Below are 20,601 nucleotides of genomic sequence, written 5' to 3'. Positions count from 1 at the left end.
ATTTAAAAAACATTTTCCAGTGGACCAAATTTTGAATCTAAGCCATTCTCAAATCTCCTTAAACACACACAAAAAATTTCATCAAAATCGGTCCAGCCGCTTAGGAGCAGTTCACCTACAAACACACGGTCAGAAGATTTATATATGTATGTATATAAAGATTAATAATATATTTGCCAACATAATATTCTATAGCTCGATACACTTGCCTTAGCGATACTCCAACAGAAGATCTGCAAAACAACTTTCGTGACAGTGATAACCCCCTGGTTTGAATAAAATTTCTACCTGGTGAGTAACTTTTTTAAGCTTGGATACGAAACGAAATTTCACCGAGCCAAATATGAAGCATACGGGGGATTGGATTCCAGTTCGAAATCTGTTTCGAACTATTTCACCCTGACGACGGCGGAAGTTGTAAGTGGTGCGTTGACATAATAGAAAAACGCTTTTTCTTCATAAATTTAAGTCATATTTTTTGCAATTGGCGTCGAACCGACCCAATCATTTACCAACGAAGCGCCCTGTAACCGTTAATTAGATCACACCGATCATCCAGAAGCAGTGAGCCTACCATACTTTTCCAGCCGATGAGGGCGGTCTTTTACCTTTTTCAGAGCTAGGTTTGCAGACGAAATTCCACCTGTTATGATTATGGTAGCCACCAATGGATCCACTTTTTCGAAAAGCCGCTGAAACTGCTGGTCGGATGGCGTTTCAACAGTTTCAACGAATGCTGTAAAGTGGACTCATAGTTGCACTTTTTGTCCGGAATGAGAAAACTCGGCATCCGACCACTTTCACATGCAAAATATTCCATGTAAGATTTTGAGAATGGCGTAGCTAATTCAGAATCAACATGCGTCCACTTGGAAAGGAGTTAACGAATACAGTTTCTATTTAATCGGTTTTGGATTTCACTGCGCAATTTCTCTTTGGAAAATATGAATCTATGGTCTCTTGCGTTAGTGGCGTATTTCCAAAAACGGCTATTCCCACACATATTATACGGATTTGTTTTGGTTTACACACCCAAGAATGACTCAGATTAGGGGTTTTCAATTACTCTGCATTATATTTATATAAGTCCATATATGTAAGTACCTACCACCGAAGCTTTTATTCGCAAGTCCATTCGTTGTCGATGTTTAATGCAACCAACGTAAGACCCAGTAAACATATGTACATATGTATGGAAATCTTAAAGCCTAATCCTGTAATTGATTGGAATACTACTCTGAATATATTGTTTAGATCGGCTTAGGGTATCTTATTTTTTGTTATAAAAAAAAAAGTCTTTATCACGACATAAAAAATATGCAGAGATTACAAGAGCTTAAGATAGGCGCAATTGGTGATTAATTGTAAAAAATGACCGAAAATTTGATTTACTGAAGTCCGCTCGCCCTTTAAGCAGCATTGGGCTAAACTCCCCAGCGACAGCTAAGCAGCAGAAAGATGAATCACTGAACTTGAAAGATTTGTTTCAAACATTTATTTTCAGAGAAATTCTGTCAAATTTGATAGTGCCTCAACTGCAACTTCATCTCACGCCACGTCTTTTCTAATTTTCGATAAAATATCATTCAATGCTCTCTGTATACAATATCATGCCGAAATCACCACTCAACTGTTTTTATACAAGCTCTGCTTTCTGATCAAAAAAATACGAAGAAAGCAACAACAATGTTTTACTGTTGGAAGCAATATACCATATGAAAGGGGGTATTACTCAGAAAGCAGATATTTATGAAATATTTTTGAGGAAAATTTGATTAAAAACAAGACAAGAGTTGCCACCTTATTAAAAATCAAACTCAGCAAACTAAGAATATGTCTGAGGCCAAACACTAGAAATTGAGCACCAAACTGCAGGCACTGGAGAAAGCTTCGGCTTAAATGGTTTCAGGCAGGGTTTTCACCTATGTAATTACAAAAATTTAAAAGCTTAGGCTTGTTACACTTACAAGTTTGACAAACCCTACGCTTACCCACACTTTTAAGTAAGAGGAAAATATGTTAATCAGTGCGTATATACATCCTATAGATTTCGAGATCATTGAGCTCCGTCCACTTAGTTCTGCCATAAGTTCTGTTACAAGATCACACCGTTCTATAAATAAAATTTTAAAAAACTTTTTATTAAAGCTACTTTCGTTTCACAGTGTAAAGAGTGATCCATTTCCTACAGAAACTTCAAATTTGAATGACGAATTTTTATTATCATTCGAAAGAACATTCTTTGGTATTTATGTTTTGAAGATTATCTCTTTCAAATGTTGGCTGCGGATACGTCTCAAGATGGGTGATGGTCTTGCGAATAGTACGCTCAGTAGGTCAATTATGTTAACCATACGTTGAGTGAATTTTCGTAATAAAGTTGAACGATTTGTAAATGTTGTTCAGGCGTAAGACTTTCCATGATGAAATGCCAAACAAAACTGAATAAAACAAACATGTCATCTTGACAAGACTCACGTGTGACCTGTCGAAAAAGGGGCTATTGATAAGAAAAGTACCTCTACTTGGATCACTCTGTACATTATATAAAATAGGCGACCTACAGAATTTTGTTACAGAATGATTTATTTTTTGTTTTACAAAAGTCTTCATCATTCGGAACAAAAGATTTATTGAAACTCAACAGGTTATGTTCACTAAATCTGGGCTTTCAGGAGGCCAATTATTAAAGATGATTATTGGTTTTAAGCCACTGCTGGTTTGTTTTTGCTAAACTGGAAGGTCTAATTATCTACATTAAAACGAACATTTCTTCACTGCCACGCCTTCTAAAACAGTTTGATTTGAAAACAGTGTGAATGTAAATGTTTGGCGAAAACGTGAATGAGACCCAGTAGAGAACATCTAATATGTATTAATAAAATGAATCGTTCATGCAATGTAAGTTACATAACCCCTACCAGCCGATCAAGTACTGTCACCTTGGTAGCTTTCCTCAAACATTCCGTGAATACAAAATGCTCAGTTTTTACTCAACAAATTGGCAGAACTGACCTACATATATACATATATGCCCACCCAAGAACAATGCCCTGATAAGTAAAACACAGTAACTGACTACTAAACTAAGCTTGCGATATTTATTTGCGTTATTTGTTTCTCTTAACTTATGTTGTTTTTTCGTCAAGCGAACAAATATTATAATTATACCGTATTACTTAGGAGACACTGGTCGACAGCACCGCAGTTTCGAAAAGTTGGCAATTATGGCTAAGAAAAATAAAGATAAATACTTATTAATACTTCAAATAGAGTGGTTTTCGAAGTGACACTATGCAACAAATAAAAAATTAAGATATTTATTACTTTCGTAGCTGACAATTGCAATTCTCTGAGCAAAAGTACATACATTTATTAATGAATTTTTTCTAGTGCAGTTTCTATATTATTTCAGAAGTTTACTCTTAACAAAACTTAACCCTTGGCATGCCACCTAGAAGAATTTTATGGGCTTTTTTGAAGTCAAATTAAAAAGCCACAACGAAAAATTATGTCATGAATGTATAAAACTTCAATAAATTAAAAAAAAAAAATTCTCATTAGTTTGAAACTTTTGAATTCAAACCAAAAATTCGCAAAAGTACAATATCCATAATTTTTGCTTTACTTGGAAAATTTAGTATAGTCTAGTTAGAATGATCCGATTTAGATCAAATATGCACCGTTTTGCATATTTGCGTTCATAATGACCCTCTTCACTATTTGCAAAAAACTGTGACAGTCGATTTATACAAGCTTTTCTTTCGGCGAATTTTGCACCGGCAAAATCCTCACCCATAGAAAAATAAGATGGTAGTCACTTAGAACCAGATACGAACTATGTATAAGGTGGATGCATGAAAACATTCGCGGATACATAAATAGGTACCAGAGCCTGTGGCGAGTCAATTTCGATGAGTATAGGCTGGAGTTGTGTTGTTCAAACACCGTTTTTCTCTTATTTACCCAAACTGTCCACTTATGGGCGATTGCTTCCTTTAGACAACCCAATTGTTGTCAGTACAGGTCCGAAATAAGAGTAGGAGGAGGTCATAGGAGATCAGCTCATAGTAGATGTTTCCCTAACAATCCTACCAAACACTTAGAAAAACCTTCCTGATCGTCAATTATGGCTTGGCCACTGTTTGTGCGAACCCGCCGAGATTTGATCTCGACCGTTTTCACCTGAAGTTGTGATTACTTTTGATCACCAATAACCGTCACCAGGAGAAGTTGATCGATTTTGTTTCGATTCAGCTGCAAAGTCCGGTTCTTGAGATTTTTTTCGTCAACTCGTGTGAGCCTCATATATTGAGCTCCTTTTTGACTCTGTCTTATTTAAAACACCAAAATTTTTTTTTAGGTTTTTTTGTAATGTTTAGTTCGAAATTTTTGACAATAGAGCGTGGTGAATCTTTGTCTTCATATTTCGAAATATTATTTCTAATCCAAAAAAAGTCCTCTTCTTATTCTTCTTTACCGCTTACGCAGTTAAAACTGAGTTAACAAAAGCCCGCCAATCGTTTCTTCTTTTCGTGGCGCCAGTATGAGATACCAAGTGCAGCCAGGTCTTTCTCTACCTAATCACTCCAACGCAGTGGAGGTTTTCATTTTCCTCTGCTTCCACCGGCGGTTTCTGAATTGAAAACCTTCAAAGTTGAAGTGTTCTCTTCCATCCGGACAACATGATCTAAAGCTTAAGCGCAGCCGCGCTGACTCTTGATTCGTAAATATCGTCGTATATCTCGTACAGCTCATTGTTCCATCGACTACGGTACTCGCCGTTTTCAATGTGCAAATGTTCCGTAAAACCTTTCTCTCGAACACTACTGAAATCATCATCCAGATGACGTCATTGCTCATGCCTCCGCACCATATTGCAGGGTTGGAATAATGACGAACTTGTAGAACTGTTTGGTCTTTGTTTGTTGAGAAAGCATTTTTACTTTTCAATTGCTTATTCAATCAAAAGTAGCCCCTGAGCACGAGTGATTCGGCATTGCGTGGGAGCCAAATTGCGAATACATGAATCAATGAAAAAAAACTACCTCGTATAAAAACTCTACTTTTGATGACGACCACATCAAACGTAATAAGGACCATAACCACTAATCTAATTTTGAACTCACTTACATATCTTATCTTATATTTCTAAAGTCATTTAGCGTAACTTGATCATTCTTATAGAACGGGCAACGAGCTACTAAATACCAAAGCCATCTATTGGAGAAATAAAGGATTTATTTTTACCAGACCTTATACGAGTATTAAACATGCCTACATATGGGTATATAGTGACTGGACTAGTATTTCTGCAATATTATCTTACCTTTCTTCATGACCGATATATTCTTCTTCGTCAAAATCAATATTATAAATATAATTAATCCTTGGGCGGAGTTGAATGCATTTATAATCGCACAAATAACGATGTACTCCTTTCTATCGCCTGCCAAATAGGCGAAGATCTCCAGTAGCCAACTAATACCCATTATAGTGAACATGCGAAAGAAGAGCCAAACACTAAAAGAATCGAAATAAAAAAGTTTAGTTCACCATAACTGGAACAAAATTAACGAAATCGACTAACTTATTTTGTTGCGAATGCAGACGATAAGAGGACAATGTTGAAAACGATAAGTAATAGCATTGACAGACGGCAGCGTTAAACCAGATTAATTGCATTTTTCGGGATTAATCGAGAAGAGGACAATGTTGAAAACGATAAGGCAGAGACAAGTTCCACAAAATAAATCATCGCAGACCAGTTATCAGGTGCATAGGAATCGTTGCAAGCTTGATTGAAGCCACAAAGAATCGTATATACACATATATGTATACATACAGTGTATCCACAGAAATAGTATGCACTATATATTGGCGTAAAAAGTCAAATTATTTGCAAAATAAAAGTATATATTTTGTGTTTTTTTTGCAAAAACAACTACTTATAATATTGCCTTCACGAATATGACAAATTGATATCATTGACATATTCCGTTATTAAAAACCGTTAGATTTTCTCTGTAAAAAGCGAAAATCATGTCACATAAATAAGTATGCAGTTTACCATTTCAGTATTGTTTCGATTGATACACAGTGTTTATACGTTTTGAAGCAATAAGTATTGTTTTTTTTATAAAATAATAATTTTCCGAAGTTTTCATTAAATTTCATCGTTAATTGCAATTACATTTTGATCATGGAGCCGCCCGTCAAAGGAACTATCACAAAATTTGAAAGGTGCTATTATAAAACTATATAAAGAAAACAAAAGTCAGAGGCAAATTGGAAAACTAATAAATAAAAGTAATTCTAATATTCCAAAAAATAGTAGAAAAAATACAAAAAAAAGAGGTCAATACAAAAAATAAGGAAAGATCTGGACGACAAGAAACATTTGATTCCAAGGATCGGTACATTATCACACACAAGATACAGGCTAATCTGAAGAAAAGTGCTCCAAAAGTGCGTACTGAAATTAAAAATGAGACCAGTAAAACCTGCCATCCCCAAACTAATCGTCAAGTGCTGTATGATACAGGTTCCCATGGTCGTAATGTCCGTAAAAAGCCATTCATAAGCAACATTAACAGACAAAAAAGATTAAACTTTGTGAAAGCACGAAAGTAGACATAGAGAGTATTTCTGGAATTCTGTTATTTTCTCAGATTAAAGTAATTATACATTTTTGGATCAGATGGATTCGTAGAACCTCCTGTATCTGCTCTTACGTTTCACCTTCTCTCTCAAACCATTTTGAGGTTTCGATGAAACTACTTATGTCCGATATGCTTTTGGTGGAAATCCATTCAAGATTTGGTGCTTGGTGGATTCCGAGTGTTTTGTGTCGGATCTGTGCTAGAGCTGGGCATTCGCAGAGAAAGTGGAAGATTGTTTCCTTGTCCTTGGACGCATGTTCCCCAAATGGCCAGTGCCCTGTTGTGGTAGCTGTTATTCTGTAAATACTTTTTCTTGACCTATTTAATAAATCATTTGTTCTTTTCCTGTCATATGTTGGCCATAATTGTTTAGTTATGACGCATTTTGTAATGTTTTTCCACCTGTTGTTTGCAATTTGCTGAAATTGTCTATTGATCTCTCCTTTTATCGATCCTAGGGCTTGGTATTAGCTCCTCCGCTTGATTCATTGGAGGAAAGCTCTTCCTGCCTTTGGCACCTCGTCTTCGCTTTTTCGTTACCGAAAATGTTCCTGTGGCCGGGAACCCAGATCAAGTTTAGCTGGAGCTTGTCTTTATTGAGCTTTGCGTGCTCTTGCAGTTGAGAACTGTACTGGAATTTGTCATGGTGAAGACAATGCCAGGAGGGCCGCCTGGCTGTCCGTAAATATAGTTGCTTTATGAATATTCCCGCTGGTTTTCTAATCGAACTTCGCAGGCTTTTCTATGCCTCGTACTTCTGCTTGGAAGATGCTAGCCGAGTTCGGTAGACGTATAGAGAGAGATATGCCTAGATCAGCGGAGAATACCCCGTGCCTACCCACAGTCCTTTTTGGACCCGTCGGTATAGATTGAGGTGGTATCTTCCTCTACCATTGAACCGCTTCTCCATTCTCGTCTAGATGGTATCCTCACCTGGAAGTGTCTATTGAAATCCAGCTTTGGGAGAATGTAGTCTGATTTGTTAATAGTGAACTTCTTTAAAATTACACTATGTCCGTAGTTCTGCTGTTTCCAACCTCCCAATTCTTTTATTCTTATCGCCGCAATAGCTGCTGTTTTGTGAATAAAAATGTCCATTGGTAGTTGATGCAGGATCACATTGAGCGCATCAGTCGGACATGACCTGATTGCACCCGTAACACCCGCACATGCTGCTCTTTGTATTCCATTTAATTTTCTAATATTGTATTGTTTGTTTAGCGCTGGCCACCATACCAGAGCTCCATATGTAAGTATAGGTCTTATGACAGCAGTAGACATCCACATGATTATACTTGGTTTGAGGCCCCAATATTTGTTGACGATTTTCTTACAAGTATAGTAGGCCATGTATGCTTTGTTTATTCTTTTTTCTATATTTATTTTCCAGGACAGTTTGGTGTCAATCTCCACCCCCAAGTATTTAGCTGTGGGGGATAGAGTGAGTGTTGTACCGTTTAGTACCGGAAGTTGAAACTGAGGTATTTTGGTTCTGCTAGTGAATAGCATCAGTTCTGTTTTGTTCGGGTTAACTCCTAGACCATTGTTTTTAGCCCATAGGTTTAACCTACGAAGTGCTCTTTCCATAATCTCGCTGACTGTTGAAGGAAACATGCCTGAAACCAACAACACTATATCGTCTGCATACGCTACTGCTTTCACTCCTCCACAGTTTAGTTGGAGTAGTATTTCGTTCAGCGCTGCAACCCATAGAAATGAGGACCCCCTTTGAGGCGTTCCTCTACTCACATAGCTTGTTTGTGTTGCGCGCCGTTTGAAGCTATAATCTTCCTATTCTCAAGCATCGATAGTATCCATCTGCACACAGTGTCGTCTATACAACCATGTGCCAGAGAATTAATTATCGCATTTACTTCTTTGTTGTTGAAGGCGCCCTCTATGTCTAGAAATGCAGCCATGGTGTATTGTTTGTGATGTAGTGATTTTTCAATTACACTTATCACCTCGTGAAGGGCGGTTTCGGTTGATCGGCCCTTCATGTACGCATGTTGGGACTTCGATAACTTCTCCGCCATTATTGTTCTTACGTGTAGATCTATTAGCCTTTCTAGTACCTTCAGCATAAAGGAGGTAAGGCTTATAGGTCTAAAATCCTTGGCATTCTCGTGTGTTCTTCTGCCTAGTTTTGGGAGGAACACAACTTTGCTTCTTTTCCAACTTCTTGGGATGTAAGATAGTTGTATGCTAGCTTTGTATATATTTTCTAGCCTTAGAACTATTGGTTCTACCAGTTTTTGCAGCATTATGGGCATAATCCCGTCAGGACCTGCCGCTTTATATGGCGCAAAGCTATTTATGGCGTATTTGATTTTTCTTTTGTCTACTATTTGGTTTCGATAGTCAGCTGCGTTCAGCGGTGGTTCTGGTTGAACCCTTGTTGAAGGTGTTTGCTGACTCCCGGGAAGTGCGTTGTGATTAGTACCTCCAGAGACTCTTTTTGCCGCGGAGGTCCAATCACTTCCTCTCCGCCCCTAATGTAGGCAGTATTAATTATGATCTTTGATATAACATTTTACTCAGCCTGGCAGCTTCAGTGCAACTTTCTATCGATGTACTGAAAGAAAGATCGCCATGAGTCCTTTTTTAGCTTTCCTGACTGCTTTTTGTATTCTTTCATACTGTCTTTATATGGCTGCCAGATTTTGGTTCTAAACTCTCATTGAAAGCCTTCCTTAGTTGTGTTCTCAAATTCTGGAGTTCACTGTTCCACCAAGGAAGAGACTTTCTCTTTTCAAAACTGTTAGTGGTGGAGTAGATTTTTTTATGGGGAGTTCTTCTTCATTATTTTTATACGAAGAAAGCCTCAGTTCAAAGTCATCTTTTTTTTTGTGGAAGTTTATGGTGAACATATTCTAGTTGAGTGCAGCTGCCGAAAGTGGTTTGCACGATTTAAAAGTGGTGATTTTGGCTTGGAAGACGAAGTACGTCTTGAGCGACCGAAAAAGTTGGAAGTTGATTAATTGACAGCATTGTACGATGGAGATTGTGGCCAAATACAAGAAGAGATCTCAGAATCTTCGAGAGCCACTTAAGTAGCCATTTCAAAACGTTTAAAAGCAGCAGGATGCATGCGAAGCTAATTGATACCTTCAGCCTAAGCAGCGCCAGTAACTGCATGTGTCCAGTTTGTATGCCATCTATATGGCCCGTAGTAATCCGATCTGGTAACCATTTTTTTCGGAGATTTTATCTGTTACCTTGGTGCAGTAATATAATGTCAAATTTCGTGAAGATACAATGTCAAATGTTGAAAGTTATCCATACAAGCCCTGAAATTTATCCGGTCCTATCGGTCTGAATGGTAACTATATGCAAAGATAATAATTCAGATCTCACAATCATTCTTCCGATATCTACAAGCCTTCTAATGAACAATACAATCATACCAAATTCGCTTTTTAAAGATATATCGTCAAATGAGGAAGTTTCCCATGCAGCATTTGATTCCGATCATTTAGATTGTATGGCAGCTTTATGCTATAGTTAACCGATCTGAACAATTTCTTCGGATATTACGTTGTTGCCTTAAAAAATAATCTATACCAAATTTCTTGAATATATCTTGTCAAATGCAAAAGTTTTCCATACCAGCACTAGATTCCGATCGTTCAGTTTAAGGATTTAAAACTATTCAGAAAAAACAGCGGCTGGAAAGTTTTGCCAAATGACCCATTTTATAGCCCAGACCTTAGCCCTTCTGATTACCATTTCAAAACGATATCGGTGGAGAATACCCTCTCTAGTTGCGGTATGGCACATGACAGATCGGGTATCGCTAAATCATACTCAGCCGCCAAGATACTGCGGTTCTTTGGGAAATAGGAAATATGTATACGATTATAGCTCTCCGGCGGGCAATTCTTGAATGTTACAATTGTACACACTTTTTTAAAATAAACGTACAAATTTTGATAAAAACCGCACGAATATAGTTATAGACTTATCTCCTGCTTTTCTTTGATTCTCTTTGTCTCTCTCCTACATGAAGAGATTCTCTCTATCTTACTCACACGGTACTTACTTATCGTGTTGGCTATTATTGTTAGTGGTTTCTCTTCAGTATCAGGAAAACAATCCATTGGATTCAGTACATTTATACCATTTACTGGATACGCATACAGGCAATAATCTCGTCGAGAAATTAACGGGCGATCAGGAATCAACTGTGAGCCATTCTGTGGAATATACAAAAGTTCAGACATAATATTTTTATTTTATTTTACTCATGTACTTATTTACCTCAAACAATTCCCATCGGTCCAGATCACTTAGATGTGGAACTAGCATTCCTCCACTTTCGCACGGTAACCCTCTTTGCACCACAAATTCAGTCAGCCAATTCATTGCGCATTGAGTACCGTTGTGCAGCGTTATATTTAAATATGGTGAATAGTTAATACCCTTTATGAGTGTCGGTTCACATTTTGCTGGAGAGGTTTCGTCTAAACGACGCATCTTGGCGCGTGGATCACAACAGTATTTGATACATCGCTTGAGTTGGCATACACAGCCGCGTAAATGCTGCTCCATGGGCTTGCGCTCACCACCGAACAGTTCTATGTATTCATAGTAACCAATCAAATGCGGCGGTACTAACAAACCTCCGTAGGAGTAGGTACCATTTGGGAATTTTTGACTAGCAGTTATGTTAACAGTATCTTCAAAGGCACAATTCGGTATATTCGATAAAGCTCCGTGGCAATTCAATAAATATATTACGAAACACACGATGAAGTGCCGAAATCGCATTTTCACACTGAAATTCGTTGTTATATATTTTATTAACTTTATACATAAGTAGCGTTATTAGGTCCACTCAAATTAGCCAGTTAAAGTTAAAACCTTAAAATATGTTTATTTTTCTAGTAATACATATAAATAGCTTTGCACTTTAAGATACGAGAGAAAAGATAATTTGTCGATAAATAATTTTTTACGATTTTTCTTATCATAATAGTTGATACATACATATGTATGTATATCTCTCCAACTTTCACGAGCTCCTTGACCAGGCAATTCGTTCAAGCTTAGGAGCTCAGATGTTTCAAAAAGTCTCGCTCGATACTGAGCCTGACCTCGCAGAATAAGAGCAAAATAAAGCATAACGACGAAGAAAAATATTCCAGATTGAAATTGCAAAAGAGTTGAGGCCAAAAATAAAAAGAAACTAAAGAACCTACAGCTCAGAGATCAAATCAAAAAAATCAGCTGAAAGAAGCGAAAATCTAATGAATTCAAAGCTATCCAACTGAAACAGATTCTCATTTCTAAAAAATATATAATAAGGTGAAAGCAAATAACTTCGGCTTGTCTTAATCACTATTTTATATAAAAATCTTCGAAACTCTGCGAATATTTCGAAGAAATGAACGACCATGAGTAATTCTGTAGTACTTTCTTCTTACAGATCTCTGAACGAAAAGTAAAAAAAAAAATATTTTGCGAAGCTGTTGCTTATTGACAAGTTTTCTCACTCATTTGCAGAGTGCTCTAATTAAATTATCTATGGTTTCTTCAGCCGTTGACTTCTGACGGTCAGTAGTACTTCCGAAAATGTATGAGAAAACAAATTAACACACCTCTGAATATTGAGATGACTAGGGTACTTCTCTGTATTCACTTTGGCGCTCCAAAACTTTCCAAAAAATCATGCAATATTTGAGAATTCTACTTCTCACAGCTGAAGCGACACGTACCAGAAAAAATAAGTTCATCTACTAATATCGGATTATTGGCGAAAGCAAAGTCGTAACAAAGTCGGTCTGGCAATATTATAATGAGAATACCAGGTGATATGTAGGTACTCAGAAATCACTCAGAAATTTAGTAGGTTCTTATTAAGAGACTTTGATAGGTCTTTCGGACTATCGGACTTCTTAATATTTAAAAGAAAATTGCGTTCAAAGCTTTAAAGTCTAAAAATTTCATGATCGTTATACACCACAGGCATGACAATGATGTGTTTTAGTGTATTGGATACACAATGTAGAGACGGAATGCCAAACAAATGTTGTTTTATATGGAGGGTTAGAAGAATATATAATTAGACAGTTTTCACCATCTCATTATATCCAGAATATTATGGCACCTCTCTCACATATTGATCGATGTATACGACACAATTATATTAGATAAATTTGGTTAGGGAAAGTACTCAACCGATTTTATCCATTTTCAAAGGAGATCACACTTTTGCCAGGAAAATATTCGTATTCAATATCACTTGACTTCCTTAGTACGTTTCACAAATTGACTGATATTTCCGGCATAAAATCAGCTAAAAATACAGAGGCTAGCAAAGAAATGTTCATATAAGTATTACAACCAGCTTAAGGCGATTGCTTGCACCGAAAATCGATTCGTCTTTCCTTCCCAGATCAATGAATGATACTAGTTTGTATTATGATTTTATTGTATAACACATATTTTTTTTGGTTTTTTATTTTCTTTTTTATGAAATAGTTGTTGACTAGTCACTTCAACATGAATACTAAGTACTATTTTTACAAACATTAATCAGCAATAACAACTTTTAACCGCAGAATTTCGTTGGAGCTCCTATTGTATTGTTGTTGAACCGCACGAGTATTATAGTAAACTAAAATTACTCGTTTATTTACAGGCTCTTATAACATCGAAAAACTCAAATTTGTTTATGTGCACACATTGTGACAAAAAAGCACCCGAAAATTTTAATAAAATTCCACGGGTAAATGATATTTCGAAAAAATGTTTTTGCTAAGTTGCTAGGACTGTTCTTAATTACTATGTCAAATATGAGCGAGATCTGTCAACCAGTTTTTTTACAGCAGTTGCTTAAGTCGGCACACCTCAGTAGTGCGTTGCGATTTTTATAATGAGTAAAAATATCGAACAAAGAACTTGACTCAAATTTTGCATTGCCAACCAAATTTCGTGTGCAGAATTGTTGCGATTGTTGCCAAAGGCTTACGGTGATTCAATTTTATCAAAACCACAAGCCTATGAGTGGTACAAAGCATTCCAAGACGGTCGATAAAACGTTGAAAACATGCCTTGTGCTGGCAAGAGATTGCTGGATATTTTGGCTATGAAATGCGTCCTTGCTCGACTCGTTCCGATAAAACTGAATTTTCTTCAAAAACAGTAACGTATACAGGTCTCTTTGAACATGCTTGATTGTGCGAATTCCGATCCCACATTCATGCAGAGCAATATAACTGCCGACGAGACATGGGTTTATAAGTTTAACATGCAACCAAAACAACAATCATCGGAATAAAGAGAAAAAAACGTACCGAAACCAAAAAAACACGTCAAAGTCGATCAAAAATCGAGGAGATGTTTGTTGTTTTTTTCGATATTCGAGGTTTGATGCATCAAGAATTTCTTCTGGAGGGACGGACGGTCAGTAAACAGTCTTATTTGGCCATATTGAGGCGTTTGCATGCGAACATCCGTCAAAAACGGCCGGAATTGTGCAAGATCCATTCATGGATTTTACTCGATGTTAGTGCACCATCGCATCGAGCCACGATTGTGATCGAATTTAAAGCCAAAAACGCAATGAATAGCATCGATCAACCACCGTATTCACCAGATTCGGCTCATGTGCTTATGAAAAGTGTTTCGAGTACAGTCAAAATCATTGACATAACTGTATCATATTTGGAGGGGATTACTTTGAAGGCTTTGACTTTGAATATATATATTGTCAAAAAATTAAATATTTTGCGCTTTATTTACAATATCCGGGTACTTTTTTGTCACAATATATGTATGTAATTAATTCCAACTAATTGCAATAAATATTGTAATTAGATTATATCACAAATTCAATGAAGTGTTATTAAAAAAAAATTCTTTAATTACAATATAAGTTTCGAATACTTTCCGATTTGAAAAATATGGCAACTCTCTACTAAATTTTTTATACAAAAATTCACAGTTTTATGAAAGTTCTAATCAGTTTAGTTCATTATAATATTCAAAAATGACAAATCTCCACTAAAACGAAATCAAAGGTAATTTATTTATCAAGATACTCTCCTTCCATTCTGCACAGTACATCTTCTGGGGGTCAGCAAAGTAAGTCTCCGTGGCGGTGATAACCTCCTCATGACTCCACTATCTGTCCGGCGAATAACTGTTTTCAGCTTGAAAAAAGATTACGCCCCAAATCGATCTGCATATATGACTGTGGGACGGCGAAGACCTGAACCAGGTTCAAATCAAGATGTTAGAGAATTTTTTTTCGTGAAACAGGTTAAATTTTCTTTGTCATCGAATCAACAAGTACTTTCTTTTTAGGTATTTGGCCTATGTAGATTTTACTTTGCGAAAATCAGAAGAGATGGTCATCACATCAGCTAGCTCTCACAGTTTCATTACAGGTCTGCCAATAAGAGAAAGTGGACTTTTTTTCATGCTATCCTTCGTGGTAGCCAATGCCGGAACACATGAGCCTTGGCCACCAAAAACATGAAACCTATGCTCTTTATAAGATCTTAAAATCTCCACCCTTATAATAAGATCCCTTGTTTTCACAGCTAATACTATATTTCCTAACACAAGTTTTCTTGAATATGGTATTGTTTAGACCCTCTGCTTATGCTTTGGGCGCTACTGCTGTATTCGGTCATTCTACTTACTTCTTACTTTACGTAACACAGCCTCTTAATTAGCTTTGGTACACGTTAGTGTTATCAATTGTCTTTTTGGTAAATTTGAGATGTCTTCCCGTTCGAAATACCGCAGATATACCAGATCACCCCACACATAGTATGTAGATGACGCCATATGATTTTTAGCTAGCTCCAACCCGTTAATAAGTTTGTGAATTATATCACTTTGAGTGATGCAAAGCAAATGGAACAAAAGGAATTTCGCATGTTGATGGAATATTGCTTTTTGAGGAGCTAAAATACAGTTGAAGCAAAAGCTTGGCTTGTTGACGAGTTTCCAGACACTGCCCTAGAAAAATCAGTCATCAAGTATTGGCATCCTAAGCTTAGACATGATGAAATGAGCACCAAAGACGGTAAATGTGCTCTGCCCAATCTACAAAAAGCGAGACTCCACAGCTGACAGCTGTCACTTTGAAGTCGTAGATTAATTTGATCAGCCTCGAAATCCAACGCAGTATAAATTTTGGCAACAGGCGCTACTTCGGACTGAGTAGACAATTGAGAAGTACAGTCCTCTCTCGGCGAACAACGATCAAATTCTAAAAGTCACTCATCATTCCCGTCCTGCTACATGGTGCAGAGGTGTAGACGATTTGATGAGTCGGCGTTACGAGTTTTCGAGAGAAAGATTCTGATCGCTTGACACATTGGCAAGGGAGTATACCGTAGTCAATGAAACGATGAGCTGTATGAGTTATACAACGACATTGACATAATTCAGTGAATTAAGACATAGCGGCTACGCAGGCTAGGTTATGTCGTCCGAATGAATGAAAACACTCTAGTTCTGAGAGTATTCGATGCAGTATTCACCTGGAAAAGTAGACGAAGACCTGCACTCCGTTGGAAAGACCAGGTGTGTTGTAAACTCAACTATATCCCTGTAAGCGGTGTCTACGCCAATAAAGAAGAAAAAAAGAAAGCTATGTGCAAAAACAACGTCGAGTTGATGATTCGGAACAGCGTTTGGAGATATTTAATCGTAATAAACCCGAATTTTTCAACGACATGTGACAGCGAATGAAACATGTATCCATCATTTCACCCTGAAGTCAGTGAAAACGATTGCAAAAGTCTATGAATTGGTCTTCAAATTGCTTTCGCATCCACCGTATTCTCCAGACAATTTCATCTTCTCAGATCTTAAAAGAATGCTCTCTATGAAGAAGTTTTCGTCGAATGAAAAGAGAATCGTCTAAACTAAGGCCTCTTTTCAAGCGAGGGACAAATCGTACTACAAAAATGGTATCGAAAAGTTGAAGGGCCGCTATTATCACATTATATCATTACCTATGAAGAGAACTTCATATGTTGAATAAAAAACAAATTTCGACAAAAAAATTTGTATTATTATGGTAGTCCGAGAACTTTTTAATCGACTTGTTGTACACCGAAAAATTGGATCAATACCAGCTTTATGTTTAAAATAAAAATAATAAACAACCTTGCTCCTTTTAAAAAATAATTCGAAAACTATATAAACCTGTTTTCGCAAAATTGTCTTTAAGTAATTTTTGAGAATAATAAAGGCAGTTTAAGTATAATACATTTTTTTAATATAGGTCTATATATGTATATAAGTAATTATATTAACGACGTCATTAAAATTTTATAGTATCTATATAATCTGTAATCTCTCATCGTTGCACTTTCCAAGCGGTTTCCACAACAGCTGCAAAATATCAACAAATAGAGATTAAATAAAATTTCTGAATCCAATGCAACTCTGTCATACCCCGTCAGAGTATATAAAAAAATGCAAAGAAAATTTTGTAATTGACTTACCATTCTTTATGAGCAGGAGCCCCCTCTTCTTCATAACCAATAACACAAATATGATTAATCCTTGAAAACCGTTATAGATATTCGTTATTTTGAATATAATAGCATAATCACTCTTGTTATCGACCATATAAGCGATTATCTCTAACAGCCAACTAATACCCATTATAATGAATAAGCGAAAGAAGAGCCAAGCGCTAGAAGTGATACAATTTGGGAAATTATATAAAGTAAATCTTGATAACAATAAACCGTAGAAGACGAACTTGTTCTGTTGTAAACGCAAGCGACTCATTCCATCTTCATTCTGAGTTAACACGTCTATTTCCTTGCGTATGGAATAGATCTTCTTTACAGTCACAGAAAAGATAACAATATTGATGGCAATAAGTAAGAGACAAGGTCCATGGAAATACATCATCGCCGACCAATCGTTACCTGCAGAAAATCAAAGCTTGATTAACCATGAAGTATCGTAGCTACATCTGTATTATGGCTTCAACTCACTCTTCAACCAACAGTGTGTAACGCCAATGCCCGACTTCAACTCATCTGTTAAGTCGGAGTACTGTAAAGTAACCGTTATAGCGGTCATCACAGCCGGCATACCCCAAGCGTAGGCTGAGTAGTAGATAATCTGTTTTCGTTGAGACAGATGCTGAATGCTCCCTTTGGTGCCGTGAAAATTCTGATACATATCGAAACAGATAACATTAAGCCAGAAGAAGACTGCCGAGAGGAAATAATAGGTGATAAATCCTGTTAATATAGAAAGAAATATCAATGTAGGACCATTGAAGAATAATTGAGCATTATTTCTGTATCCCATTTGTGATACATATTTTCCGTTGTCCTGATCTACTTATTTTTTAGGCACATGCACTTTGTTGCCCGATTTGCTTGGTAAGTAGAGGGTTTTCGGATCTTTCACTTGGATGCGGAGTTTCATCATAGTACCACAAATATATATGTATATTACTTGTATGAATAAATTATGCGCCCACTATTTAAAGGTTTATCCAAGTGAATGTATCTTAATGTTATTGTATAAGGTCTCTCATCTCCGAACAACTGAGAGATTTGAAATTGTTTAACACGTTCTAAAGGTCAGCATTGTATCTCGGTGTACTCCATGTGACTTGATGGAAATTTTCCACCATTACCAAAAGTCCATTCCGATCTGGTCCAAGTCCAAGTTCAATCTTGTTACAGTTCAACCATTCGTCAAATAAAAAAGAAACAGACTCACCCATAGCAGCACAGATGGCTTTATCGTAATCCGTTTTTCTCAAATTAATGGCTATAATCATAGTGTTGCCAATAGCTAACGAGAATAGATAAGAAATCAAGCATTTGGTATGCAAGTTCCGTAGTCCGGGAATCAGCCAAAAAATCAAAATGGTAGCATAGAGAAAAGGCAGGGAAATCAACATAACTGAAAAAGTAAGAAATTAAGAAAATTATTTGAAGTTTCAAGAAGTCGTTTTTTTCTTTCGAACTCTCTCTCTCTTTTTCTTTCGAACTCTCTCTCTCTCTCTCTCTTCTTCTCTTTTTCTGGTCCTCTATCTTACTTATTGTATTAAGCATTATGCTTGCAGAATTTTTCTGTCCAGCATCACAATTCATTGGATTTAGTACAAAATGATTGCCCACAGGATATGCAGTCAGGCAATAATCTCGTCTAGAAATAAGCAGTTGGTCCCCAAAGCGTAGTAGCGAGCCATTCTGTAAGCAAAGGGTAATATTTCATTGGAAAAACAAGAAAAAACGTTATCTTTGTTTGCATTGATTCAAAAATACACTTCACGAATAAAAAAGTGTCCATGGAAAAACTTCATTTTGATAATGATCTAATCTAGAAAATTTGCCCAGGGGTTTTATCGCTGCCGAAGTTCCCTTCTGGGTGTTATAAATTCCGGCAAACTTAATATCATTGGTTGAGATTATAGTAATGTAATAATGGAGGTTAGAGTCATATGTAGAACTTCACGCGAGTGAAGAAAGTTCTCTGAGCGCTATTTACTTGGGAGTGGCCAGAAACGCTTGTTTAAATATGGCTTCAGAAGCTCAAAACTTCCGGTCCTAGAACAAGTATCCCCTGGATGGCCAAAGAACATCCGTTTAAAGGCGAACTAAAGTGAGAAGGCGAACCATCCCTCCACAAGGTTGCACGCTAGATTTGGTACCTGCCGCGTAAAAAAAACCCGAATTAAAAAGAAACAACAGTCTCCGCGCTGTTGTTAATTCGGCTATAACCGCATAAGCTCTGTTTACGCAAGTAAAGAAGAAGAAGAGCAATAGATCATAAAGGGAACTTCAATTGGATCGCCTCGATTTAATGGCAAAGAAGCTTCAGATAGTTGACTACTCGAAACTTTGAATTAAAGTGGACTAAAACTCCAGAAGTAGTCAACTCTTCAGTGTTCCGAAGCTTAGCTTACACACCTACAATATCTAAGTGACTCAAGAGATTGAATATAAAAGATATGGCGCAAGCCCAAAACACAAGATGGCCACCGTACGAAGCTTTTTCATGGTACTTGACATTTGATCTCAAAAGATTAGTGAAAGTATTTTTAATTTGAGCCAACTACTCACTTGGAGTTTTTAGAGTCTAAGCTCACACAGCTTGTTTTATTCCTATTCAAAATCGACTAATCCTTCTTCAATACCCCTTCAAATAATTTCAACCAACTTTTTATTCAGAAATATGGTTTTCTATTTCTTACCTCAAACAGTTCCCACTGATGTTCTTTGCGTAGATGTGGCATTAGCATATATCCCAGATCACACGGTAGCCCCTGTTGTACCACAAACTCATCCACCACATGCATTGAAATGCGTTTACCGTTATTCAACGTTATATTCAAATATGGCGAATATGTAAGCTCTGCATTCAACTGATCATCACATTCCACACGCAAAGTTTCCGTCGACCGATACATATCGGCTCTGGGATGACAGCAGAATTTCACACAACGCTTGAGTTGACACACGCAACCGCGTAAATGCTTCGCCACGACCTCACGTTTACCACCGAAGAGCTCTATGTGCTCGTAAAACCCAGTCAAATGAGGCGGCACCGCTAAACCTTCATAGTTGTAGAAACCTGTGGGTAAAATCTGATTCCCCGTTATATTAACTGTGTCCTCGAAAGCGCAATCTGGTATTTCGGCGATAGCAAAGTGTAAAGTTACAGTTGAGAGAAAAAAATAAAACGCATTGCTTGAAGCCAATGGAGCAGCAATCATTTTGCTCAGCTAAGACCTGTGAAAAGTAATTTAGTACTCATATTTACATAGTATTTATCAGGGCCCAGCTGAGTAACGAAATGGTTTATCAGTTAACTACAACTCAGCTGCAAGTATGGCCCTTTAGGAGAAATTTTGTATATGACGCAGTAAGGTTATCAGCGCCTCCAACCACAGAAAGTGCTGATATGACTATCATTTGATTTAACTCTTACTAGA

The 20,601-nt window shown here is 36.9% G+C and overlaps 2 protein-coding genes across 2 annotated transcripts; both read right to left on the bottom strand.

Annotated features, from left to right (window-relative positions):
• Window positions 1–10,384: 10,384 nt before the first annotated feature.
• On the bottom strand, window positions 10,385–11,432 carry LOC120777088 (G-protein coupled receptor Mth2-like). Its single transcript, XM_040108222.1, has 3 exons — window positions 10,923–11,432; window positions 10,705–10,858; window positions 10,385–10,566 (listed from the first exon to the last, which is right to left on the bottom strand). Exons 1-3 carry the CDS (start codon window positions 11,430–11,432, stop codon window positions 10,385–10,387), a joined length of 846 nt encoding a protein of 281 aa, XP_039964156.1.
• A 5,554-nt stretch (window positions 11,433–16,986) lies between these two features.
• LOC120777087 (G-protein coupled receptor Mth2-like) lies at window positions 16,987–20,382 on the bottom strand. The gene is made up of 7 exons (XM_040108220.1): window positions 19,861–20,382; window positions 18,703–18,856; window positions 18,381–18,566; window positions 17,639–17,890; window positions 17,398–17,569; window positions 17,135–17,328; window positions 16,987–17,021 (listed from the first exon to the last, which is right to left on the bottom strand). Exons 1-7 carry the CDS (start codon window positions 20,380–20,382, stop codon window positions 16,987–16,989), a joined length of 1,515 nt encoding a protein of 504 aa, XP_039964154.1.
• Window positions 20,383–20,601: the final 219 nt, after the last annotated feature.

Source organism: Bactrocera tryoni, chromosome 5, assembly GCF_016617805.1.
Source record: "Bactrocera tryoni isolate S06 chromosome 5, CSIRO_BtryS06_freeze2, whole genome shotgun sequence".
NCBI lineage: Eukaryota > Metazoa > Arthropoda > Insecta > Diptera > Tephritidae > Bactrocera > Bactrocera tryoni.
This window is presented reverse-complemented; position numbering and strand designations above follow the sequence as displayed.